This window comes from Lactuca virosa, chromosome 4, assembly GCF_052849685.1.
Source record: "Lactuca virosa cultivar CGN04683 chromosome 4, Lactuca_virosa_CGN04683_v6, whole genome shotgun sequence".
In the NCBI taxonomy this organism is placed as follows: domain Eukaryota; kingdom Viridiplantae; phylum Streptophyta; class Magnoliopsida; order Asterales; family Asteraceae; genus Lactuca; species Lactuca virosa.
In genome coordinates, this window is record NC_136429.1 from 310,242,998 (window position 1) to 310,270,692 (window position 27,695).

The 27,695-nt window shown below is 36.1% G+C and overlaps 1 protein-coding gene and 1 non-coding gene across 2 annotated transcripts; one reads left to right on the forward strand and one right to left on the reverse strand.

Moving 5' to 3' along the window:
* Positions 1-12,377: 12,377 nt before the first annotated feature.
* Positions 12,378-12,872, reverse strand: LOC145106049 (uncharacterized). Its single transcript, XM_079043092.1, has one exon. It carries the CDS (start codon positions 12,870-12,872, stop codon positions 12,378-12,380), a length of 495 nt encoding a protein of 164 aa, XP_078899218.1.
* A 1,004-nt stretch (positions 12,873-13,876) lies between these two features.
* On the forward strand, positions 13,877-13,983 carry LOC145110064 (small nucleolar RNA R71). The gene has a single exon (XR_013709447.1). It is a non-coding gene; the product is annotated as a small nucleolar RNA R71 (small nucleolar RNA).
* Positions 13,984-27,695: the final 13,712 nt, after the last annotated feature.

Consider the following 27,695-nt stretch of genomic DNA (forward strand, 5'->3'; position numbering starts at 1 on the left):
CAGTAGGGACCATTCCTGGACATAGAGCCACCAGATCACTAAACCTGGCGGTGTAGGCTACTATGTCGGAGCCCTTCATGGTTAGGCTCCAGAGTTCCTGTTCAAGTTTCTGAACTTCGCCCCTCGAGCAGTACTCCTCAATCATAAGCTCCTTAAGAGCTTCCCAGCCCATTGCATTAGCCACTCTCAGAGTAAGTGACTTGGCGTGGCTATTCCACCACGTTAGGGCTCTGTCCGAGAAGGTGAAGGCAACAAATTTTACTTTGCTTCCTTCCGGATAGAAGCAGATCTCAAACACGGACTCAGTCTTTTCGAACCATTGCGACAGAGCAATGTTCCCACCGCTGTCGTTGAAGGTTCTGGGTTTGCAGTTGGTGAAGTCCTTATACGAACACTCTCTAGCGCGCACGGGAGCATCACCTTAAGTAGAATGTACAGCTGTTCCACTTCTGCTAGTACCGCTAGCGCTGAATTGAGCTAAGGCTGCCGTAACAGCCGCAACCATTGCAGCTTGGAGAGATGCAGGATCGTATTATGGTGGAGGTGGTGGTTGAGTTGGAGTTCTCGGAGGATTACGTCTCGTTGATCGGCGTGGAGGCATCTTTCAACTGAAATTTTACAAAGATGAAGATGATAATAAGCATTCGATAGTGAGAATAATGACAGTGATTCATGGACTAAATCACCATAGCCCAACAAATAGATGAGAGTATGATTGTAATGGATATTTAACAATAGAAGGATGAAAACATTTGGATAAAGATTTTCCCATGAGATTAGATGTCTGTCAATATCACTGGTATTTAAAGATGTAATAAGTTCGGGAAAAATGACCTTGGAGTAGGTCTTACATCATACCAGAATTGAGAAAATTTTGACAGCACAAAGACCTAACAGACTGAAAGTTCAAGGTATTAACATAAGCAAGAAATTAATACTAGAGTCTATACATAGACCTAATTTATATCCAAAATACAGATAGAGTAGGCTCTACTCGCGAGGGGAGTTGTTCTGGTTGGTACTTGATTCAGCCCTCGATTCAGCCAGCTGCTATTCCGTTTCCCAAACATGCCTTTGCAGAACCACTTGGTTCAGACGAAGATCCCTAACTTCATATTGGCAGGCATTCAACTCCACCAGTAGGGTATCCGTATGAGTCCTTTCCAAGTTCTTGTCATCGGTCAGATGAAGAAGACGAACTGTGTTGACTCCGGAGTTAGCACGGATCTCCATGACTTGGTCGAAGTTTGCTCTTCCCTGCTCAACATTACGATCAACTCGACACACCAAGACAGGAAGGAGTTTGTCTCCTGAGCCTCCCTCATTTAGATTGTAGAAGCTTCAGTCGCCATTGTAGGGAGGTGGTTGTCCCTGTTCATTTCTCCACCTTCCCAAGTTCACCGCCCACAGAGGCCTCGGGCCTTGAAAAGCCAGACGAGGGTTAGGATTCTGCACAACTTGGGGTGGATTATAGACCTCCGGTTCTGAGTCCGAGTCTTCCGGTAATTTCTCCTCGTTTTCTTCATCGAAACTTTCTTCGGGGTCTTCTACTGCTGGGACCACCGGGTTCTCTTCTTCAGGTTCTGCTTCAAGCCATCCTCCGTGCCCTTGATCGGGAAAGTATGGGTCGCCAGGGAGATGAAATCCAACCATTTTATCGAAGCGAGAAAAGGGATGTAAGAAACATATAATAGACGTACTAGTTAAGATAATTATAGGATGATCCTTACCAGTTACTTCAATACTTGCGTAGTGCATACTAGTCATATGTAACCAAGATGGAATAGACCTTCGAATAAGTGCCCATTACTCTAAGTCCACAACCAAACAAGGAACACGAAGTAAAGCAAAGATCACAGATTCTAAGTCTATGACACCTTAGCCACACATAACCTTAGCGTATCCACTCAGCAACTATTGACCTACTAATAAAGACATTTTAGTTTTCAGACAAGTGATTATAGTATCGCAAAATACTTCTATAGTATTTTAAGTTTATGTTATGTTCTAAAGTTCTCATTGTAGTAGTGTTGGTAAGTTTTAGACTTGCTGCAACACCACGATCATTCCTAGGCACATGCTAATCACTTCTCGGAAAGATATAGTTGATCAGGCTATATCACTCCCAGATCCGATTATATGTCCCCAAGCCTACTTGTGCTGTCCAACAACCGCAATACTTTTCTTCTGTTCTAGTATGACACTGATCCTAGTATGAATGCATGTATGTATACTTTAGTAAAATATTTTATTATTTTAAAAGTATAAACTCTTGGTCAGAGTGTTTTAATCCCGATGTGTTTATAGTTGTATATATTTTATTTGTTGATATACTCAATTCACTATAAACAAAGCTCTAATACCAATCTGTCACACCCCCAAACCGGAACGGCGGAAATGTTCGGGGGCGGAGGACGTCATGTTCAGTATCATAACAATGCACAATAGTAAAACAAGAAAAAACATCATCCATTGCATTAATAATATAGTTAATACAAGTGTGTTTGTTCTATGTAAAGTTGTAAGACACCAAAAATATATTATCAAAATAAAGTCGAGTCTTGAATATGCTCCGTATTCTCCAAAACCTGGCCATCTGTACCTGTCTACTGGTGACCTGAGAATACAAGTTATTTTGAAAGAGTAGAACAACATTTAAGTTGATGACTTCATAAGTATTTTTGTGTCAAATGTTTGCATTAGTTTGATGAAAATGTTTGTAAGTGTTTTGATGTAATTGTTTGTATATTTCCTAGAAAATTCTATATTTTCTACTAAAATGGAAAGTAGTCTTCTACCAAGACTCGACTGTTTTGTAAGTTTGTTCTCTCGTAAAAATGAATGTTTTCCCAAGTTTAAGACTATATTTACTAGAAAATAGTTTGCATTACTTTTTTTGTGAGAATATCACTATATGAATGTACTGGGAAAATGAAGATGTACGGTAGTATTGTATAAAGTAACTACTGATGTACTAACTACCATAAAACCAATAAGCTATGTTAAGGTAAAATGTGATGAGGTTATAACCATGCTTGATTGACTAGTATAAATCACGACGATCTAAAGACGTCGAAATGGTATGACATTTGTCACCCGTAGACCTGCAGGTCCCACTGTAGCTAGCAGTGAGGTGTAGGATGGTCAATCCCGTATAGATCTATACATAAACTCACGCTCTCCCTCCAGGAGACTCTGGTTACAAAACATGACACAATATGTATATTTCTATGCCATGAAGTAGTGGCTCACATTAATGTTATCTTGTTCTTGTTAAAGTATGTTCCTTCCAGTTCTAGTTATAGTATGTTCCTTCTTGTTCTAGTTATAGTATGTATGTTCCTTCTTGTTCTAATTATAGTATGTTCCTTTCTGTTCTAGTTATAGTATGTAAGAACTGACTCAGGTATGAACTAACTCCTGTAAGTTTCACTGTTCTAGAAGTAGTAAGTAGTAATCTTCAAAACTATACCTATTATAGTTTACTAGTATGATTGTTTGACTATTACTGATTTGTAGAAAAGAATCAATTACTAACCATAAGCAACTAAGTTAAGTATGTACCTTAAATAAATGGGTTTAATATTCATATAAATATATATAACTATGATTTAACCGACATTCGGACTAGTGATCCTACCCCAAGCCCACAACCAAACAAGGAACATGAGTCAAGGTATCTAGCAATAGTCCTAAGTCTATTAAAGCATACTTATACATAAATATATAGACGAATATGATTTGATATAAAAGGAGTTTATAAGAGATTTAAAAGAGTTTTCAACAAGCTTTGAGTATAAGAAATCCTTTCGGATGTTGTTTTCACATGTAAATGGTTATCACAATTTCATTGTGTTCTACTTGTATCCCTCCCTCCCCCCCTTAAAAGCATTTAAAAACATTTAAAAACATTTAAAAGATAGATTATAGGGGTATGAAATCACCTGTAGTGAGTGATTCGAATGAAAGATCGATATAGGATGCTAAGTATACCAAGTGAAGTCTCGAGCAAAAACGGATCCTATTAAGCATATAATGAGACATATATGTATACACCTAGTGTATATAATAACCAACATGTAAGGCAAACGGCCTTAGGAACTAGGAAATACTCTCTATGGAGTGTTAGAATCACATATGATTGAATGAAGGGTGTTCACGGCCACACATGGAGAGTTCACGACCTTAGGAGGGTTCACGGCCATAGAACACATGATCTGTTCACGGCCCAACATTGATCTTATGAAGGGTTTACGTCCATGGATGGAGGGTTCACGACCCAAGATTGCATCTAAGAAGGGTTCACGACCCTATAAAGGGTTCACGGATGTGAACTCTTGAAGATTCATGCAAAGTGGTGTTTGTTTCATGGGTGGAATCAAGTGTTTCTAATGGACAACAAGATCATGGATAAGATACTTACATTTTGGAAGCCTTTAAAGTGTTCACGGCCCAAGAACTAGTGTGTGTTATTGGTGTTCTTGGTGGGAAAGATGCTGATTTGAAGATCTTGAAGGAAAAGTGGTGAATTCAAGGATGTTATCAAAGGGCTTCACGTGAATAATAAGAATAACTAGTAAAAAGGGGTGTATTACTTACGTTTTTGAAGAGAAGGGAGGGTTTCTGTTGATGATACTTGAGAGCGTTTGAGAGTTCTTGGCTGGAAGATGTGAGAAATGAAGGAAATCTATATATATGGAGAGGGGTTCACGGCCAAACATGGGTTCACGACCGTGAACCTAGTTTGCGGCCGTGAACATCCCTAGATGATGTTTTCGGCTCGAATGTAACTCAAGGAACTCAAGCTAACACTTCCTAACACACAATCCTTTAGTGTACTTGGCTTAGAAACTCTCAAACCGACCCTTAACAAGGCTAAAAGATAACAGAAACAAGTCTGACTTTTGATTGAATTGATTGACTTTACAAGATATAAATTTCGGGTTGTCACAAACAAACTTTAGGTTCTTCATTGGTTTACTCTTGAGTCTTTACATCATCGGTATGGCTCCCACTAGCTCCTTATGATATCAGTTTCCTCTATAGGAAGATTGCCCTTTAAACGACATACATTTTGTTCTCATAAGGTTTGTAAATCAATTATTCAAAAGGCTTGTTAGGATGTCCAAGGAGAAAACACATTTCAATTCTAAGTCGTAGATTGTCGAGCGCTTAACGAAGAATGTAATACCGATAGTCGTAGACTTCCATATGAGATTGCACAGTTGCACCCAACCGTCTAGTATGCGACTACTTTGTCGATAATTGTATTTATGATGCTAGGGAATTCAGATGACGTTTTTAAATACATCTTGTTAATACATTATTGAGCTTTATGGAAAATTTGATTTGGGTAAACCTACTAGAACTATTGTTGAGAAATTATATGTTACACATCAATCTGCACATGGTTTCCTATGAATGAAAGGAAGCATATATATTATGCATTAGGCATGGGAAAATTGTCTGAATGTGTGGCCCTTTCAATACACACGCGGTGATTATAATCACTTGATCATATTACTGAAAATAGTGGCATCACAAGATCTATGGTTTTGGAATGGATAAAGGTATAATTATTCTAGATATGTCTCCATTTTTTATGAGATTCTAATAGGAAAAGAACATGGCTTTCATTTTATGTTGAATGGAAATAAGTGCAAGAGTGAGTATTACCTTGACGATGTCATATATCCCCGATACTCAACATTTGTGAAATTGTATACATATATACAATAGGAAAAATGAAAACTATTCAAAGTAGCGTAAAAATTTGCAAGGAAGGATGTGGTACAGGATTTTGGAGTCCTTAAAAAGAAATATAGTCAAACGCTCAACATGGCTATGGGATGAAAATAAAATACACAATGTAATGTATGCTTGTGTTATACTACATAATATGGTAATAAAAGAAAAACGTCAGGCAACTTGCATGTATAATCAATCTGAAACACTTCATCCGTATGAGGAACTTATGCCCAATAGATCAATACTTATCGAGACTGATAGAATTACATTATTGTGAAACACGCAACAATCTTAGACAAAATTTGACATAACATATATTTACAACAACCATCTTACCGACGAAGAAGATGACAACTAATTTTATTTTTATTGAATAATAATAATAATAAATCGACATGGTATAATGGAGTTTTGATATAGCTAACGTAATAAATAAATGGTGTTGATGTGACGTTGAAGTGGCTGATGCGGTCTATACCTAGCAACCTTACCATCATTGATTCCTCAACTTTTAGTACACCAATTTTAACATATTTGAAGTTGAATGGATGACTGAATTGATTGGTTTTTGATGATAATTATTAAATGAATGGAGTTTGCAAGAAAATGAATTTTGTTAAATTCTCTTTATAGGCAATTTATATACTACCAGTTTTAAATTGATAGACATAACCTACTTAAATAACTAACTACACTTAGGCAGTGTGCCTAGTCAATTTATAGGATAGTTTAGGTAATTCGGGTGTCGAACACAAGGAATGGAATTTTAATTTATAAAATAACTACTAATAATTAAACTAAGAAACAAACTTTAAATGGGGGTTTTACCGATTTTGCAAGTTCGGTAACTTAATTCAAACATCTACCAATTAAACAATTATTAAAACTTAAGAAAGAAAAGAAAATGATTTGAATTCAATATTAAATACTACTTTCGTTAGATCCGAATTCCCCTTTTTCCCTATGGTTGATTTCTATTAGCTTACTTATGTTGGTTACCAATTTATTATGTAACTAGTTATTATGATCAAATTCCTAGTTGTTACCAATTCGTGACTTACTATGTAATGATCAAACAAAAGTAGACATGAAATTGTTATAAAGATCAATTTGGCTATGCACGATAAATCTAAGAGTTACTTTTCTATGATCAAGTCAAGCAACCAAGCACAAATTATGGATCAATTATCTTCTCTAACACAGTTAAAGTTAATAACTTTAATTACCTATCTCTAGGATTTAATGATCCTAAACAACTAGATAGTAAATTCATGCAGATAGAATGATCGTCTACTACACAAAACTTGTAACAAGGCAATTTAAAACTACAACATAAACATGTAAGGATTACGATTTATCAGCTCTAGAAAAACCAAAAATAAATAGTCATAATATTGAAATCAAATAAAGTTCAAACGGTTCATCCTCACCAAGGAAAGTAGAAGGCTTTTAGCCCATAATCATAGCAGAAAGACACATAAAATCAAAGCAAATAAGGCTAGACGTGATTAAAGCAAGAAAACCGAAAGATTTAATGTTGTTTTCTTCTAGATCTCTTCAATAACCCTCCAAGGGTTTCTAGATGTTATTTTCCGCAACTCATAACTTAATTCCCAAGCCAACTCTCTAAATTCAACCTAATACCGAAATCTTTATTCTTTACAAATTTTGGTTTCCACAATGTCGGGATTAGGCTCCACGTCGTGGGAATCTTTTAAATCTCGTATGCGATAAGAAATTGCATGACCACGTCGTGGAAATAGGATCACCACGTCGTGGAATTCTTTGTGCAGCAAGTATTCGAGAACTTTCTCCATGCCATGTCGTGGGCTGAGGATTGTCATGTCACACTCCCAAAACAGAACGGCGGAAATGTCTGGGGTTGGATGACTTCATGTACAATATCATAACATAATGAATAATAGTGATCAAAGCCATACAACCATCATATTGAATATTTAAGAAGTTTACATTGTACTCAAAAATTTGTTTACTTGATATCAAATACGTATGGAAAAATAAATAATGTGACGCAGCGACGCCCCATTCTCCAAAAACTCTATTGATTACCTATTTACCGGTTTCCTTAGAATAAAAGTGATTTTGAAAAGTATCAACAATTAAGTTGGTGAGTTCATAAGAATTTTGTATGAGAAAGATTGATAACTTTTCCTTGTAAAAAAATGATAGAGTGTACTTTCGGAAAATCCAATATTTTATTTAAAAATGATAGAGTGTACTTTCAGAAACTCTATTGATTACCTGTTTACTGGATTCCTGCTACGACGTTCTTCAGGCGTCGGAATATTAGACATTTGTCACCCTAGACCTGTCGGTCTAACTATAGCTAACAACTTGGGTGCGGGGTTGCCAGTCTCGTATAGATCTATACACAAGTGTCACGCTCTCTTACCGATACTCTCGTTATAATTCAGGACTTTAGCGTGTACTCTGGTAGGTACGGTGAAGCCAAATGTCTCACAAAATTGTATCAACAGGTTTACGTCTAGTGTAATGAAACCCTCAATGAAAGTATTACCCTTCCATAGGGGACATATAGTGTAAAGTAATTATACCTTTAAATAATTATATGATTCGTCCAAAATTGTAGTGTAGTATCTATGATTCCCAAACTATACCAACTATAGTTTATTATGAATGTTTTGTTGAATCCATTTATATAAACATTTAAATAAACATGTAATATTCATCTTGTCCAGATTTTTTTAGAAGATTATATCATAAAAATTTACATCTAACACAAGTATGAGAAATTGGTATGAAAAAGTCCATTTCTAGCTTTTGCCCCTTTTTGACGATATTTACCGGTAACTAGGAAAATATAACTCTATAGAACTTGTTTCTAACCTTTTTGGGATTTTAACTCAAAATAGCTTCACATGTTTTAAAACAATATATTTTTAGTTAAAACTCACAAAATGAGGTCACAAAGTATTATGTCCATTTAAAAAAAAAATCCATTTTTACATAAAATGATAGCTTCTACAATTTTCTTTTTAGTAAAATAACTCCTTGATATTTTGTCTAGTTTCAAATGCATGACCAAAACAACATATTTTGGGTTTTATCCCACAAAATAGGTATAATAACTAGGTTATAACTATTTTTGTTAGAAATTCCATATTTTGTCTAAAGAAAGTCTTAGTCTTTGTAGTTTGTAATTATAACTTTTTCTTATGAATATATAACATAGTTTATGTTTTGTTTTTTCTTAGTTTTACCTCTCAAAACTAACATACCACATATAGATATTCTAAAAAGTAGTGATAACTTTAATTGTATCCCCCCCTAAAACATGAAAAACTCGAAAATATGGGGGTATGAACTCACCTTGAGTGTGTTTGATGGTGAACATCTTCAATCCAAGAACACTTGAAAGTGGTTGAAGAACTCAGTTTTAACACAGGATAATGTGTGTAAATGAGATGGAACTAGCATGAAAGTGTGCAGAAACACTAGATTAACAAGGAATACTGACCAAAAATCCGAAGAAACAACTTGAAGAATTAATCCTTGGAGGTTTGCACTTGTTTCTTGAGAGAAAATCGAAGAAGTTTGAAGATGGTGGGGGTTTGGGGGTTCTCGGCCATAGTTTAAGAGGGGGAGGGTGAAGTGATTTTTGCATTGTTATATTTTGGGTAATATTTCTTATTAGGAAATGATGAATATGTCACGTCACAAGTCAACTCCTTTCTTATCCTCTTTCCAACCGAAAACACCATTAAACCTCCGAAATCACATGGTAATTTCGGCCCAGTACCATCGAAATCATAGAGTTTTTGGTCTTAACCGAGAACTCTAAAAGCGAGATCATAGATCGGTCCCCAACCGAAAACTCTAAAAGTAAGGTATAAACCCTAAAAATTCATGTCCTAATCAGTTGGCTTTCGTTGACTTGTTTGTCTCTTGATGACTTGTTGACTTTGATTGACCCAGAACTGCGAGTTGCCACAAGAAATTGCATGACCATGTCATGGCAATAGGATCCCCACGTCATGGCATTCTTTGTTCAGCAAGTATTCTAGAACTTTCTCCATGCCATTTCGTGGTCTGAGGATTGCCATGTCGTGGGGATTTCTTTTTTCACGACTTCTTTAATCTTCATCTCCTACTTTCAGCTCTAGTCCAATAGCTTCCAACTTTTGTCTAGTTTTGGCCCTTTTCTATTAAGAGTGTCCTTTTTGCTACAAAATAGAATTTAACTTAATAAGCACCAAATATATTTGTCATTAACCAAAATATAGCTTAGATGTATTAAAATAATTCCAAAATATATGCGTAGATATGCAAATATCGAAATACCCCACACTTGACTTTCTCTTGCCCCCAAGCAAAAGTGATTTTATAATCATCATACTATCACATCAAAACCTCAGCTACCAATATAGCACAATACAATCCATTTTGAGCTCATCAATTACACCAAAACTGCAAAGCATGTGTTTGTGTTTAGTGATTCCTAAGTACTTCCCCAATCCTAAATAATCACAATCCGCATAAACACTTTCCCACTTATTTTGAACAACATTTTTTTTATGCATCCCTCCGGATATATCCTCTAAAAAATTTCTTAACCTCAAGGTAATTTTTGGTTAATCTCCCAAGCGTACATATGGAAAAATAACCTAGAAAGAAAAATTACAACTTGAATAATATAACTTTGACTATTGGTATTTTTGCCTTATTCTTCAATTTCATCTAATTGAGTCTTCAACTTTTGGAACTTTTGATATTTTCTTTATAATTCTTGATCTTCATAACTTTCTAGACTCTTATTCACACAATCTTTTGCAACTTTTTTTTCCTTTCTTTTATTTTTTATTTTTTCACAACTCACTTTTTTCACTCAAAACTAAAAATCCTAAAAAGAAAAACATATGCTTAAGCAAGGGAACGTAACGTCAACCGTTATTGGTTAAAGGTATTAATCTAAAATGCAATGACTACATAAGCTTTCCTAGATACATTTCTGGAACACGATGCTAAATGTATTATGTCCCTCAAACTAAAAAAGGTTATGTTTTTGTCCCATGATTTCAATAGGATAGGTAAGCCACAAATACATGAAAACATATATTGGCTCAATTAAACATCAAAGCTCACATCAGATTTTCCCTCACAACACTAGAAATCTAGGTCCCAACACAACAATATAACAATTTTTTTAACTAGATTTCAAAATTAGACCATGATTTCAAGTCTTTATACTCTAAACTTTTAATAATCCTAGTCAATTTTACATTTTAAATCAATTTGATTGTATTCCTATATTCGACCCCCTACCCCACACTTAATTCATGTAATGTCCCCATTGCATCCTTAATGAAAATAAAGCACATAAAAGTAAATAAAAGGGAGAAAAGGAACAAAACCCTCCGGGTAGTAATGGCGAGATCAAATCTGATTATTTGTGGCAAAGATCTAAACATCTTGAATATTTTGCTGGAACTGGACTCCTGTTGCTGACCGTAAATGTGTCGAATAAATAACCCAAAGAACCAACTTCAAAAAGTATGTTGAATTGAGCCACGATGTGGGAAAGCATACGCCACGTCGTAGAGGCGAGTCTGACAGAGTTGGATCACACATTTATAAACTACCACAACGTGGCATGGTGATGGCCACGTCATGGATACTAGGCTTCACAGAATGTCTTTCAAGCCAAATTGTAGTGTATAGACATGTATTTATTTACTTTGTTAATGGCTTAGAACCATTCCAAACCTCTTTTTTTTCTGTAAAATTCTTTCAAATTCCTCCCGTCACCTGATAGGCACCCCACACTTATCAAAAGTTATGGTCTTCAGGATTCTATAAGAATTCTAATGGTTTCCTCGTGCAAGCACATCTACTACTTTCACCTACTTTAGTATTCTACAAAATTAAATTAACAATTAGAGAAACACATGATCATTCGATTAAATAAAAATTATAAAGAAAACGAAAAACTAAAAATCAAAATTAATAGAAAATGTAAACTCTATAAAACGCGTGGTTGCCTCCCGATAAACGCTTTTTTTGAAGAAGTCGTAATTTGGACTCCTTCCCAATCTACGTTGTTGTGGGTGGGAGTGGGGTCTCTTTTTTTATCCTTCTTTTCCTTTCACTTTCTTGTCTACGCCTTAACTCGCGTTTTATACACCTTCTTTGTGTTTTCTTTTTTCTTCATATTGGCGTTGTCCTTGTGTTTGTGCTTCAACCCTTTCCTTTTCCATCAAGTTGCATCTTCCTTTCTTCTTCTGTTTGTTCCCCTACTTCCTCTTCCATTTTGTCAAGGATTGGCTCTTTTACGTCTTGTTCAATCTCCTTTTCACTCAACATCCCCATCCGAATAGTTTTCTTCATTTTCCACTTTTGGTGTAGTGAACGCGAATACTTCAAATGTCATTAGAATTGAAGCTCGAGGTTTTGTGGGCGTAAAAACCTTTTTCTTTTGTGGTATCTTTTGAACTCTAATCACCTCCTCCATCATTTTCTTTATTTCTTCTAACTCATTAACTCCTTCCTCATTTTCCTTATTCTCCATGAGCCTCATCTAAATCATCTACTCTTAACATTTCATTCATAGATTGGCTTTGTCTTTCTTGTTGGTTCATCCCAAAAGTTATTTATTTATTGTCCACACTAAGTGTAAGCTTGGAATCATGGATGTCAACAAGCTCTCGTGCGGTGCTAAAAAATGGTCGTCCAAAAACTATGGGAAGGTCTTCGTCTTTTTTCATGTCGATCACAACAAAGTCAACATGAAAAACGAATTTCCTAACATTGACTAATAAATACTCTACAATTCCACGTGGATGGGTAAGTGAGTGATTCTCCATGTGGATTGTCGTTCTAATTCTCTTTAGTTTTGGCAATACAATCTTCTTGTAAAAGGAATAAGGCATTATATTAATGCTCGCCCCCAAATCAGCTAAAGCATTTACAATAATGGAATTGCTGAATTCGCAAAGTAAAGTCAGCCAGCCCGGATCTCCCATTTTTGTTGGTAATCCCTCAATGATGGATGTAGAAAATAGTTCGCTAAGCACGATGGTCAACGCTTTTTCCAACTCCTTCCGATTTGTCATTACATCCTTAGAAAACTTTGCAAGTTTAGCCATGATTTTGAGGAATGGGGCGTTGATTGAGAGAGATAGCACTTGTTCCATAAACTTTTTCTACTTCGACTCCAGTGGGTATCGAATGGCTTGAAAGGGATAAGGAGGTGGAGGTTGATACGATTTCAAAAAAGGGAGGTTTTTCATCATGTAGTGGCCACGATGTGGTCTCTTGGTTGCCATGTCGTGGGCATTGGACAGACCAATTTTCTATTTTTTCTTTGTGCTTCACTTCTTCTAGTTGTTGATAGGGTTGCTTGTAATTGTATCGTGGATCACTAATGGCTCACAATTAACCTCTTTTCAGTGTATATTGCCATAACGTGAGATTGTGGTTTTGGATCGGGATTTTTATGTGCTAACCGCTCGTTTACGAGTTCGGTCAATTGACCCAATTGAGTTTCAATGTTTGATATTTTGGCTTGTTGATTTCTTATTGTAGCATCAGTCGCGTGATGTCTTTTCTCAAAAACCGCTGCAAAGCATGCAAGTATCGATACGAACTCAAATTTCTTTTCGACTGGTGGCTGCTCTTTTTGATAAAAGCATCGACTTGTTTGTCTAAACTTCTCTTCCTTGGCCTTCTTGTATTCATCATAAGGAAACCATTCCTTCTTAGGCTTCCTCCAGTCTTCAGACAGACTTGAGCTTTCCAATTCCCATTCTCATCCAACCTACAATCCTTAGTCAAATGTGGCTCATTCAAATTATCACATACCACTTTTATTGCATGTATAGATTGATCCATCTTTGCCATCCTTCGGTCCATATTATCTACTTTCTTCATCACAGCATCCTAGTTCTCACTTCCTCCATCTCCACTTACCTTGCTTCTAGTAATCTCTTCATGTGAATTGTGGTATTCACGTGAATTCTTTTCAAACTCTTATATTAAAGCTTTCATGGTAGTTGAATCCTTCTTCGCCATTGGTCCTTGAGAATCGAGAAGTTGCCTCGTGGTTACGTTTATCCTTTGATAGATAATTGACACTTCTTGTTGAACATATATATCATGTTGAGGACAACTCCTAAGCAATCCCTTGTATCTCTCTCAAGCTTCATATAAGGCCTCTCCATCATTTTGTTGGAAGTTAGAAATATTCTTTTTGAGTTTGGCTTGTTGGCTTTTGAGCATTCTAACACTCCAATGGTGTACATGCAACCCTATAAACCTTGGATCTATATTTTCTCTAAAATACATGCAAATAAGAATTTCCAAGGTTTACATCCTAACTACCATGGCATGGGGAACTTGAATCATAAAATTACTAGTAGAATGACATACCTTTTAGTGGTGGTTGATTACTTGGAGTTTGAGAGCCTAGCACCAATAGTGTGGATGCCTCAAATGGAAATCACAAATCACCACAAACTTTGAAAAACTCTTGAGAGAATAATGCACACTGTTGAAATTGGCCACCACTCTTGTTCACACACAACTAGTGCCAAATCAAGTGCCAAAGACTCCTTTATATAGTGTGGAGGATTAGGGTTACATCCATGTAAACCCTAATACCCATGACTCTTCCTTTCCAAGGATCCAAGGGTTAATAGCTCCATGGACCATCCATGGACTCCCATGCAAGCCTAGCCCATGCTAAATAAGCATTAGCCCACACTAAATAAATACAAGAGCCCATATTTAATTAGTCACCTTTTGATCACTAAATTAATTCTCAATTAATTTAAGATCAATACTAATTAAATAATATGATTTCATATTAATATATTATACCTTATAATATATTAATAAATCATAAACATACTATTCTCAAAAGATTATCCATACAAATTGTTCGGATAAAGTGCAACCCAAATGGACCATGCCGGGTCGGGTCAAGTGCATCTCAAATATTGTTATGGACTTAGACACCTTATCCACCATTCTCCCACTTAGATAAGTCTAACAACTATATTTGCGGATATGACTTCAGGAACCAACCGACAATCGTAGCTCTCAAAACTCTGTTGAACTATGAAGCACCATTTCAGATAAGTGATCATATAATCCTCTGTTCTCAAGATATCAGCCGGACAAATACATGGAACAACGTCGTATTTATTCTCCAACAGTTTGTTTCACGATTTCCGATTTATTTGACATATAACTAAATTGAACACATCAATTAGGTTCTGACCGGGCCTGGTACATAGGTCAAAACAAAATCATCGAGGGGCCGAGATATCGCTTCTAATCCTCCAAGGACTAAAAGGAACATATAAACTTCGACTCATATGCTTGTTCTACTACTTGTTGAATTATACACAAAGGCACGTTTTATAACATCAAGTTACTGATGCGTTTTCGTGCAATAAATGTACAACCAACTCATAGGTAAAAACTCATATCTCTAGGTTTGAAGAATTATATGATATTACCGTCTCACGATCACTCGAGATAAATTCCATGAAGTGATACAAGTGAGCGTGGGTTAAATCCAATACTCAGAACTTATGAGCACTCATGAATGTTGTAGCAACCATTGCAATGTCTAAACACCTTTATTCATCCACAAGCCCAATTCATGACAGTCTTAATGCATACCTACTTCCGACGTATGACCGACTGTGGAAGTTTGAATAACTTAGTCATTTGGAAAGAATAACCTAGTTATTATGGAAGTCAAAACATGCAAAGTGAAACACAAGAATAATTGAATCCAATATGGTCTCAACACTTATGAATATAAATAAAACACCTTTTATTTATCACTGTATTGATTACACATTATTCTGTTTCGATTTATCAACTTAATACTTGAATTAAAACAATAGTTCTCCCATGCTCCAAGCATGTACACTATGTTTTATAAACAATAGTCATGCCATACTCCAAGTATGCAAACTATGTTTGTCTATGATCCTTACTTTGTGAAATAGATCAATTGAACAAGATTCCAATGATGCTCATTTCATAATCCAAAATCTTTATTACAAGTGTAAGAATTTCAAACTTTTGTCACCGCTCGAATGTGTTAGATTCTACACTTTTATGCAATATTGTTTTGTAATGTCTAGGTACAAAGACTTTGACCAATGATATTACAATACATTCCACTGAAATGAAGTATCAAATTCAAAGTACATTGCTTTGAACATCCTTCTTGCATAAAGGTTTCTAACTTTCTCATAGTTTCTTAATATCCAACTCCCAATATGGAAAAGATTTCCATATTCCCATTTTGACTATCACTTCTAAACAAGAGCTACCTCTTTTCGGAATATGTCAATATGGCCCTTTCCAAAATTTAACATCATACTTCCAACGGTCCATGAGAAACCAATCTTAGGTAAAACCTCAGATTGTTCTCGACAATTGCCTAATCATTTCAGTCATATCCGGTTCTATTCCTTTTTCCCTCTTAATGCTCTAGGAATTTTTGAAAATTTAGAACGAATAAATATTATAGCATATGTAATCAATCCTATACTGGAAGCATATGGGACACGATTCATGATGTCTCACATAAAGACATGATACTAGATCAATCTTTTTCTACAATATTTTTTTATTTGCCATGTTTTCAAAAATCGACAATGAAGAGGGATACCATAATCATAATCGAATTTTGAGAACGCAATATATATAGAATTCCCTTACGTTGAACTATTCCAACATAAAATTCATATATATATATATATATATATATATATATATATATATATATATATATATATATATATATATATATCCTTGACTAAAGATGATTGAAATCTCAATCTAAACTTTTAGAATTGAAATGAAGTATAATCTCCTCTCCCTTAATTATAGCAAAAACAACCATTCCCAAGAGAAACTTTTTTTTTCTACAATCAACAATACTTATCATAATTGATTATGCTCCCACTAGCTTTGACATATACTCAAAAGTCGACTTCTAGAAATCAATACTTTATTGACTTTCATCACCAAAGTTCAGATTCCTGATACGAGATGCTTCGACAAAACTTTATCTAAGCTTCTCACACTCATACATCTTTCCTTAGATAGCTCACATGTGTGTCTAAACAATTATGAAGAGGGATGCCGTAATCATAATGTTTAGACCTATTTGCCATTTCTCACAAGTCCATGTTAGTGTGCCGGTTAACCACACACGCTCCACTAACGACTTTGAGAATGCAAATATCACAATTGCTATCTACTTAAAATCTACTTAGTGAAAGTGTTTCCTCACCATCATTTTCATGAATCGGAAAGAAACCTTATGACACTTAGATTTTATGGTGTATGTGTTTCTATCCATGTGAATTTTTCAAAACCATAATCACAAGACAAGGTTAGTGACAAACTCAAAATCATATGAATTGAACTTGTTCAATCTTGATTTCTTGCCTCTTGGTAGCACAAGGGCCCACCATTGCTTCCAAGTTGTTATGCACACAATTGAGAACTCACAAAACTCACATACATAGTCAACTTTACCGAAATAGGCATAGAAACAAGAATTATGTCAACACGATAGGTTACAAACCTCAAGTCGTGTGCTAGCGATAAACAATAGGTTTTATCCTTGATTAGTTCTTAAAACTTTCAAGACCTTTAAGACTCCCACTGTCCTCTTGACATATAAGTTTCTCTTTTTCAAGAACCATTCCTTGACAAACAAACAAATATTCAAGAGTTAGTGCGGATTCTTATCAAGATAAACACTTCACACACTTGGTCTCAGTTGGTCTTTGTTTTATCCAAGACAACACAACTTACCAATTTCAAATGTTCAAGAGTAGAAAACATTTTACTAGACATTTGATAAGTGTTTTAAACCCTTCTTTATGTCACTCAAGGTTATCATCTTGGAGTATAACTCCAAGAATTGTTTTGGAATGGAGTATGATTCATCTTCTTGATTTTATCCATTCCAACAATTCATGAATCATCTTCTTAGCCAAACAAATGCACTAAGATGTCCTTAGAGAATCAAATTGTGATATGGTTCCATAATCATTAAGATGATCATAAAACATGATACTAAAGTACTCTCCCATCTTTTCAGATTTCAGAAACTTTTATCTTTCTGCCTAATTTGATTCTTCCCATTCACCCTGCCATACATTGAAACTGTTCCAATGTTTCATAATTGTACTTAAACTTGTAGGTACAACCATATTTACTAAACTTTAGTAAATCATGACGAATAGTCTTATCAATCTTTGTGGTGGACTTTGACCTGCACACACCCAGTGTACCCGATCCTTTAGTCTTTCACCTGCCTCACATATACATGTGGTCAGGGAATTAGTCTTAACTTTCCAAAAATGAAAATTCTCATTCATCATACAATACAACCTGCATGATTCCAAGTTTCAGTCCAATTGAAACTTGGGTGATGAGAATTTTTCCTTATTTGGTAAATTTAGACACTACCACAGATGAAAGAATCAAATTCATTATTGCTAGAAAATACAAACAATAACTTTCCATAAATGCCATTACAAGGAGATATGAAATAAAGTAAAAAAAAAATTTATTTATTTATAAAATCCGGAAAAAACTTTTTCCTTACAATGCAACTTTAAATGGAAACTATGCTATTACATATTTCCTAGCAATCTATCATAACTCCTAAGTAGTAGCTCAAGAATACGATCTTCAAACCATGCGATTGAAATCCATCTTCACGATCAGATTCATCATACTCTTCTTTTCAGCTTCCTTCCCTTTGCTTGATCCTGCAAAACATTAAAATGAAACCCAGTCACATCATGTATTAAGAATCAACAATTAGGAACTTAACAAAGTTAGATAGTGGACTTACCTGAAGCAGAACCATACATTCTGACTAAAGATGTCAGGTAGTCGGGGCAGCTTCGATTCCAATGTCCTTTTCCTTGGCAATAGAAACACACAGGCTCATATGAGCCATCATATAGAGTAGTCTCAAAAATGGCCTTTCTCTTATGATCATCACTTTTGACCATGGCCAATTCCTTCCCTTTAGGAGAAGGAATCATTTCTGGGATGTCCATGTCAGCTTAGGAGACAGACCTTCCAATCAAAGTTGCTTGACCATGGTGCCAAATCATTGCTGATTCAGCAGCAATTAGCAAATAGGTAAGATCTATTAGGGTCATGTCGAGATCTGTCACATAGTAGTCTTTAACAAACTGACTATATGACTCAGGAAGTGACTGAAGAACCCAGTCAATAGCCAGCTTTCTTAGGAACCCAACACCCATCATCCTTAGCCGGTCAATGTGTGCCTTCATCTCCAAGACATGTGCACACACTGGCTTTCCATCCTTGTGTTTACTATCCAATAGGACTTGAGTGAGTTTGAAATTTTCAAGTCTTCGATCTTGTGAGTCGGGGAGAATAATTGGAGGAGGTGGAGGAAGTGAAGCATGATGTTGTGGGACATCATCTTCAAGAGGAAAGCTTGTTCCAAGAGATTTGGGAAGATCATAATTGTCTGAACCAGACATCTACAATGGGAGAGATTCAAGTTAGTTGATTTAAAATCCTTAATATAACACCCAATATGAAATATTAAGGCTAGGACCCAACACATTATTTTATAACTTGGAAGAGGGATGCCGTAATCCAAGCTATAGAATATTTGAAGGTAGGTGAATGACGATTCACCAATTTCCACCATGAAAAAGGAAATAAATTATTAGGTTTTAATTGGTTTTGAAACTCCTAGAGTCCTTTGAGATTCATTGAACTTTTCAATGGCACATTTCAATCTCGATTGTGCCCTTCAGGTTTTGTGACTGGGATGCCGAGGATCACAAAAGAAGGTGTGAATAACCATGCAAATTCACTTGGTACCCTTAATATTATCACCTAATCAATGTGCCGGTTAACCACACGCGCTCCACCGATCTATGATAAACATTAAGTCACCCTTTGCCATCCTTACTAGTCCAAGTTAGTGTGCCGGTTAACCACACACGCTCCACCAACAACTTGGTAAGGTACAAAGTGTAAATTTCATGGGTTAGCACCAAATTCACATTTTCCTAAAGTAACTAAGATTGGGATTTATAAAAAGGTTTAGTTACTTTGTATTCATCAATATACTTTTAATGACAATTATAGTCCTTGTCCTACCCGTTTGGCTAGCGACCCTCCACCGGTCAAGGAAACGGTGGGTGAGAGTGGACACCCATTAAGCTGCCATTTTATAGGCAACAACCTTATATCCTCCTTATAGACTGGCTTCGTGAATGAGGCCTACTAACGGTAAGACGGACTTGCTCTTATACACACACATATATATATATATATATATATATATATATATATATATATATTATTAACTTATAATACTATAAAGTATAAGGGTTGAATTTAAACTTTTAAAACTCTAAGGGTTGGAACTAAAGTGTATGTGAGACTTTACAAATTCCAAAACTTGAGGGTCAGTTTTGAACAATTCAATAACTTTTGGATTTTCATAACTTATGAGTTTAGTTAAGGTTTAAAAAAAACTTTTAGTGAAGAGACTGTTGGACATCCATAACTTGAGGACAAGTTATGGAGTCCATAAAACTATTTATGATGAAAAAGACTCTTCAAATTGTGTAACCTATGGTTTTTAATGGGATTTAAAAGAAAATCTTTTGGTAATCCACAACTTGAGGACAAATTATGGATTCCATTAAAACACATCAAGATCAAGAATTAACTAACAAACAATTTGCAAATAATTCCTATGATCTAACAAAACTCATAAGTTCATGAACATCCATATCAACAATTTTAATAATCATATGAACACATACAAAACTTGAAATTTTGATAATATCCTTTGAAATTGGATTAGCATAATCATTACAATATCAAAAATAGGTTTTATAAGTCCAAAACAGTTTAGTGTAATGATTCTAGTCCAATTCCAGCTAAAAAACTCAAAAATTTGCACTCAGGGCCTCCTACTCATCGAGTGCATGAACCTACTCGACGAGTAGGATGAAGATATGCTTGGACTCATCGAGTCCCCCCATGGACTCGACGAATCCACTGTCCAGACAGCAAGATTTTTCGATTTTTCAACAGTTTGCATCAAGTATTCAAGAAAACAATCATAGGCTCTGATACCACTGTTGGGTTTTGAGCATTCTAACACTCCTATGGTGTATATGAAACCCTATAAACCTTGGATCTATGTTTTCTCTAAAATACATGCAAAGAAGAATTTCCAAGGTTTACATCCTAACTAGCATGGTATGGGGAACTTGAATCATAAAATTACTAGTAGAATGACATACCTTTTAGTGGTGGTTGATTTTTTGGAGTTTGAGAGCCTAGAACCAATAGTGTGGATGCCTCAAATGGAAATCACAAATCACCACAAACTTTGAAAAACTCTTGAGAGAATAATGCACACTCTGGAAATTGGCCACTACTCTTGTTCACACACAACTAGTGCCAAATCAAGTGCCAAAGACTCCTTTATATAGTGTGGAGGATTAGGGTTACATCCATGTAAAACCTAATACCCATGACTCTTCCTTTCCAAGGATCCATGGGTTAAAAGCTCCATGGACCATCCATGGACTCCCATGCAAGCCTAGCCCATACTAAATAAGCATTAGCCCACACTAAATAAATACAAGAGCCCATATTTAATTAGTCACCTTTTGATCACTAAATTAATTCTCAACTAATTTAAGATCAATACTAATTAAATAATATGATTTCATATTAATCTATTATACCTTATAATATATTAATAAATGATAAACATACTATTCTCAAAAGATTATCCATACAAATTGTTCGGGTGAAGTGCAACCCAAATGGACCATGGCGGGTCGGGTCAAGTGCATCTCAAATAATGTTATGGACTTAGACACCTTATCCAACATGACTGTCTATGAAGGAGGACTAAATTGCTCAATGAATTTTTTACGAAGGTTGTTCCAGTTTCTAATTATTCCAGGTGCAAGTGACTTCAACCAAATCTTTGCATCTCCAGTGAATGTTACCGGATGCATCTTGAGTAGTACCACATCTCTTGAAAAGTTTGGAACATGGAAGTAATTGGCAATATCCAACACCTCATCAATGTGTTTAAAAGGATCTTCATAGTCCTTTCCAGAAAATGGAATGTCTTTGGGATTAGAAATAATGTGTCCCTTGAGCTCACAGTTTGTTCCAATCGGAATTTACGGTGGAATGACGCCTGACACGTTGTCATCACGCATCCTTGTAACATCCTATTTCGGATCGTCCGTGATTAGGGTTCATGGGATGCAAACCGGTCATGAGGAGGTCTCGGGTTTGCGACGAGTTACTAGAAGCATATGGCATATCGTCACCTTTCCGTGGGTTTGAGGTTCATGGGAATCGGGGTTATATCGAGGAAGCAATGAAAGTTTGAAGTTGTGGCAGGATCAGTCCCTTATTTGAGAATGGTGGCAGCTGAGTACGCTGGGCGTACATGTGTGTACGCTTAGCGTACTTGTGTGCATGATTTTCAAGCGTAGCCACCTAGTACGTTCGGCGTACCAGAGGGTACGCTCGGCATACTAGGCATATAGTGGAAACACTAACTTTGGATGTGTCCCTATATAAAGAATGAGATGGCCTCATTCCTGGCCACCATCCTTAGTTAATAAACCCTCTAAAACCCTAATCCTTTGTTCATGGAGCTTTTGAGTGCATTTGAGAGCCTTGAGTAATCTTGGTGTGTTCTTGGAGTAAAGAAGGAGCTTTGGAGAAGAAGGAGTGAGAAGTTTAAGCCTTGGATCTGAGCATATCTGAGTTAGAAGCTTCATATAGAGGTATAAAGCTTCAATCTTTCTCACTCTTTTGTTTTGAGCATCATATTAGAGTATTTTAGGGTTTTTGTCCAAAAAGGTGGAGACTTCATGAGATAGTGAGCTCCAAAGACTATGATCAACCCCTTTGAGTGTGATTAGTAGTGTAATGTCATAAAAATCCAATCTTGGTCATTGGATTCAAGCCATGCATGAGTTATGAGCTTTTTGAGATAAGGGAGTGAGTGTTTTGGGTGTTTGTGACCTTTCCAGCCATGCAAAGGCTTAAAGTCACTGAATTTATGGAGTAAGATCCATTAGGGAGTCCAGATCTGGGGTTTGAGGTAATGTCTTAACTGATTAAGACCAAGTGAGTAGAAAGAGTGAATCTGGGGAGTACGCTGAGCGTAATTCCTGTACGCCCCGCGTACTGCCCCAGTGTCCCCGATGACCAATCTGGATTGTGAGTATGCTGAGCGTACCAAGGGAGGTACGCCCCGCGTAACCTCACTGTGGACGTTTGTGCTAAGTCTCATTTTGGGCCTTGAGTGTTGGGCCTGGAGTTTGGGCTTGTTGCAATAGAGTATTAGACCAGAGGAATATGTATATTCGTGCTTGGGCCCTTGTGTTGGGCTTGCCATTTAGTTTTGAGAGTGGGTCGTGGGTGAGCCAATTTATTATTGGGCCTTGGTGGGCCCAATAAGTTTTAGGCTATTAATGAGTTGGTTAGTGGTCTTCTTTTAGACCTAATGAGTGAGAGTCTGGACAAAGTTCCTAATTGGGTTAGTTGTGGTTTTGGCTCAGAGTTAAAGGCCGGTGCATAGCAATAGCATTTATAGGAGCTGTTCATCATCCGAGGTGAGTCTTCTCACTATACTTTACCTAGAGTGGTATTTATGTGTGACCAGAGGGTCGTATGTGCTTACTTGAGTTTTGCATTTGTCTGTGTGATATATATGCTATATTATGTGTTACTGAGACCGGACCAGAGGGTCCAATGAGCCATGAGACTGGAGGGTCCCACTGAGACACATAGACCGGAGGGTCTTACAGAGTTATTTCCTCGAGTGGCTAATGTGTTGTATGTGGTTATGTGTTTCAGGTTTTTCTCAGGATCGCGGGAAGGCGCCGGCTCAATTGTACACACCAGAGAAAGAGTTATGTTTGAGGATCCTGGATTATTAATTAAACAATATGGAGATGCGTTTTTTAAATTAACTAAATGAGATTTTGGTGAAATGGGTTATGAGAATTACATTTTTTTAAAAAGAAAATTTTGTTTGGAAATTTTCGGTGTTACAAGTTGGTATCAGATCCTTGGTTTGAGGGATTCGGATGCACCTTCGGGTATATCTAGACTCAAACTGAGGATTTGAGAAAAATTTTCAAAAGAAATGATTTTTCTAAAACGAGCAAGAGTTTCTAAGAGAAAAACGAGAAGGAGAAGTGTGTACAATCAGCCAGAGCCCGAACGGTGATTTCCCAAAATACCCTTACTTATTTGTGTTATGAGTTATTATTGAGATATTAGTGACGCATGCTAGAAGATAGGGTAGGTATTTCATATTTTAGGGCTAGAGTTGCCTGATTTATGATGCCTTAGCCTAGGTATTTTACTATGTGTGATGTGCTTTGAGTATGTGCGGGGTAAGAGTTGTTGGGTTATGAGCATTCTAACACTCCTAAGTGTACATGCAACCATAAATACCTTGGATCTATGTTTTCTCTATTATACATACAATTATGAACATCCAAGGTATTATCCTAATCTAGCATACAAAATAATAAATATAACAAGATAGAATGCATACCTCTTTGATGTAGAATGTCTTCATGAAGCTTGAGTGCCTAGTGCCCCAAGTGTGACACCTCAAATGGTTCACACAACACCAAATACACTTGGAATAACTTGAGAGAAACTTAAACACTCCTTGAAATCGTCTAGCCCTCACACTCACACATTAGTGCACGATTTCTTGAGCCATGGGATTCTTTTATATGGTGGCTATTAGGGTTACACCATGTAACTCATAACTTTACCCATTCCTTATGCTCCATGGATTTTAACCTCCATGGAGTATCCATGGGTCACCCCATGGACTTAGTCCAACATAAGGAATCTTGGATCACAAGCCCACATATATAAGAATGAATGATTTACACAATCAACCCATATATTTAATTAGTCTCCTTTTGATCACTTAATTAATTCCAAATTAATTCTTGATCAATACTAATTAAATAACCTTATTAATATATTAGAACTTATAATATATTAACCAACCTTAAGTGTTATTTCTCTCATTATAGTCTATCCAAATGCATGATGCCATGCAACCCAAATGGACCATGTCGGGTCGGGTCAAGTCTTACCAATTATAGTTATGGACTTAGACATTAATCCAACAGTCTCCCACTTGGATAAGTCTAAAACTATTATTGCGTATGACTTCAGGAACCGATCAACAATCGTAGCTCTCAAAAGCTTCTGTCGAACTCTGACCTTGTCGATGAACTCTAACCTTTGTCAATTACTTGTCCATTAGATAAGGGATCATATATTCCTCCATTCTAGATATCATGTGGACTGAGACATGGATTATCAATCATTCTCTCTGTCCATTTGTTGTTTCCTGATTTCCGATTCATGATGACTGACTGATTGAACAAATCAAATCAGTCCTGGCTTGGCCAAGCACTCACATGTATCATCTTTAAATCATCGAGGGGCCCACAGATATCGCTTTTATCCCGAAGGTAAAAGGAATGGATAAACTTCGACTCATATGGCTTGTTCTACTACTTGTTGAATCATACACAAAGGCACGTTTTATAACATCGAGTTACCAATGCGTTTTCGTGCAATCAATGTATAACCAACTCATAGTAACAACTCATATCTCTAGGTTTGAAGAATATAAGATATTATCGTCTCATGATCACTCGTGATAAAATCCATGAAGTGATTCAAATGAGCGCGGATTGAATCCAATACTCAGAACTTATGAGCACTCATGAGTGTTGTAGCACCACTTTGTCCACCAACTTGGACCTCTACAAACCAACCCATGACAGTCTTGGTTCATATCTACTTCCAACATATGACCGACTGTGGATGGTTTGAATAACTTAATCATTCAGGAAGAGCGACTTAGTTATTCTGGAAGTCAAAACATGCAAAGTGAAACACAAGAATAAATGAATCAAATATGGTATCAAACCCTATGAATATAAATAAACACTTTTATTTATCACCATACTGATTACTCATTATTCATTGTTTCAGTTTTATCAACTTTATACTTGAATTTAAAACAATAGTTGTCCCATGCTCCAAGCATGTACACTATGTTTTCTAAACACTAGTCATGCCATACACCAAGTATGCATACTATGTTTGTCTATGATCTTTACTTTGTAAAATAGATCAATTGAACATCACTCCACTGATCCTCTTTTCACAGTCCCAAATCCTTACTGCAAATGCAAGAATTCCAAATTCATGCCATTTACTGAAATCTGTTAGATTCTAAACTTATATGCATTGATCCTCTTAATGATTATGCACAAAGTCAGAAAGACTTGACAACAATCATTAAGAGCATTCCAAAGGAGATCAGCTCCTTGGAAACATCCTTCTTTCATTAAGTTTCCTAATCTTACACAGATTGAATAATTTCTAACTTTGAAACATTTCCATATTCCATTTTGACTATCATTTCTGAACAAGAGTTGCCTCCTTACAGATTATGTCAATATGGTCCTTCCAGAATTAACATTATACTTCCAACTGTCCTTGAGCAACCAATCTTTGGTAAACCTTAGATTGTCCCTTCATAATGCCCCAGGCATTTGGAAAATTTTAGAAAGGATGAATATAGCACATGTAATCGATCCTATATCCGAAGCATATCGGACACGATTCATGATGTCTCACATAAAGACTAAACCAGTCTTTTGCTATAATATTTCCATTTCAATTTGCCAAGTTCTCAAAATTCAGATTATGAAAAGGGATGCCGTAATCATAATCGAATTTTAGAACGCAAATAATGGACCCATATATAGAATTTCCTTATGTTGAGCCATTCCAACATGAAATTCATATATATATATATCCTTGATTAAATACGATTAAAATCTCAATCTAAGCTTTTAGAATTGAAATGAAGTATAATTTCCTCTCCCTTAATTATAGCAAAACAACTTTTTCAACCCCTGCAACCTCACGAATTGAAACTTTTGTTTTCTATAATTAACATTGCTAACTTGCAACCTTTGTCATAATTATCATGCTCCCACTAACATGATGATTATTAGCATAACACTTATGCTCCCACTAGCTTTGACATGTACTCAGAAATCAGCTGACTTTCTTACCAAAGTTCAGATTTCTGATACTAGATTGTTTTGATAAAACTTTATCAAAATCATACACCTCTCTTAGATAGCTCACATGTGTGTCTAAACAATTTTAGAACTATGAAAAGGGATGTCGTAATCATAGTCTCAATTGTTTAGACCTTTGCCACTTCTCACAAGTCCATGTTAGTGTGCCGGTAAACCACACACGCTCCACTAACGACTTTGAGAATGCAAATATCACAATTGCTATCTAGCTAAAATCTACTTAGTGAAAGTGTTTCCTCACCATCATTTTCATGAATCGGAGAGAAACCTTATGACACTTAGATTTAATAGTGTATGTGTTCTTATCCATGTGAATTTGTCAAAACCATAATCACAAGACAAGGTTAGTGACAAATCCAAACTCATATTGATTAAACTTGTGCAATCTTAAATTCTTGCCATTTGGCAGCTCAGGTGCCTGCCATTGCTTCCAAGTAGTTGTGCAACGAATTGAGAACTCTCAGAACTCCTATGCAAAGCCAACTTGAATAGGCACAAAAATTTCAACACGATAGGTTATAAACCTCAAGTCGTGTGCTAGTGAAGGACTTTAGGTTTTATTCTTGATTAAGTCTTGAAACTTTCAAGAGCTTTAAGACTCCCACTGTCCTCTTGACATATAAGACTCCCTTGTCAAATATTCAAGAGATAGTGCGGATTCTTTATCAAGACTAACACTTTACACAGTTGGCCTAAGTTGGTCTC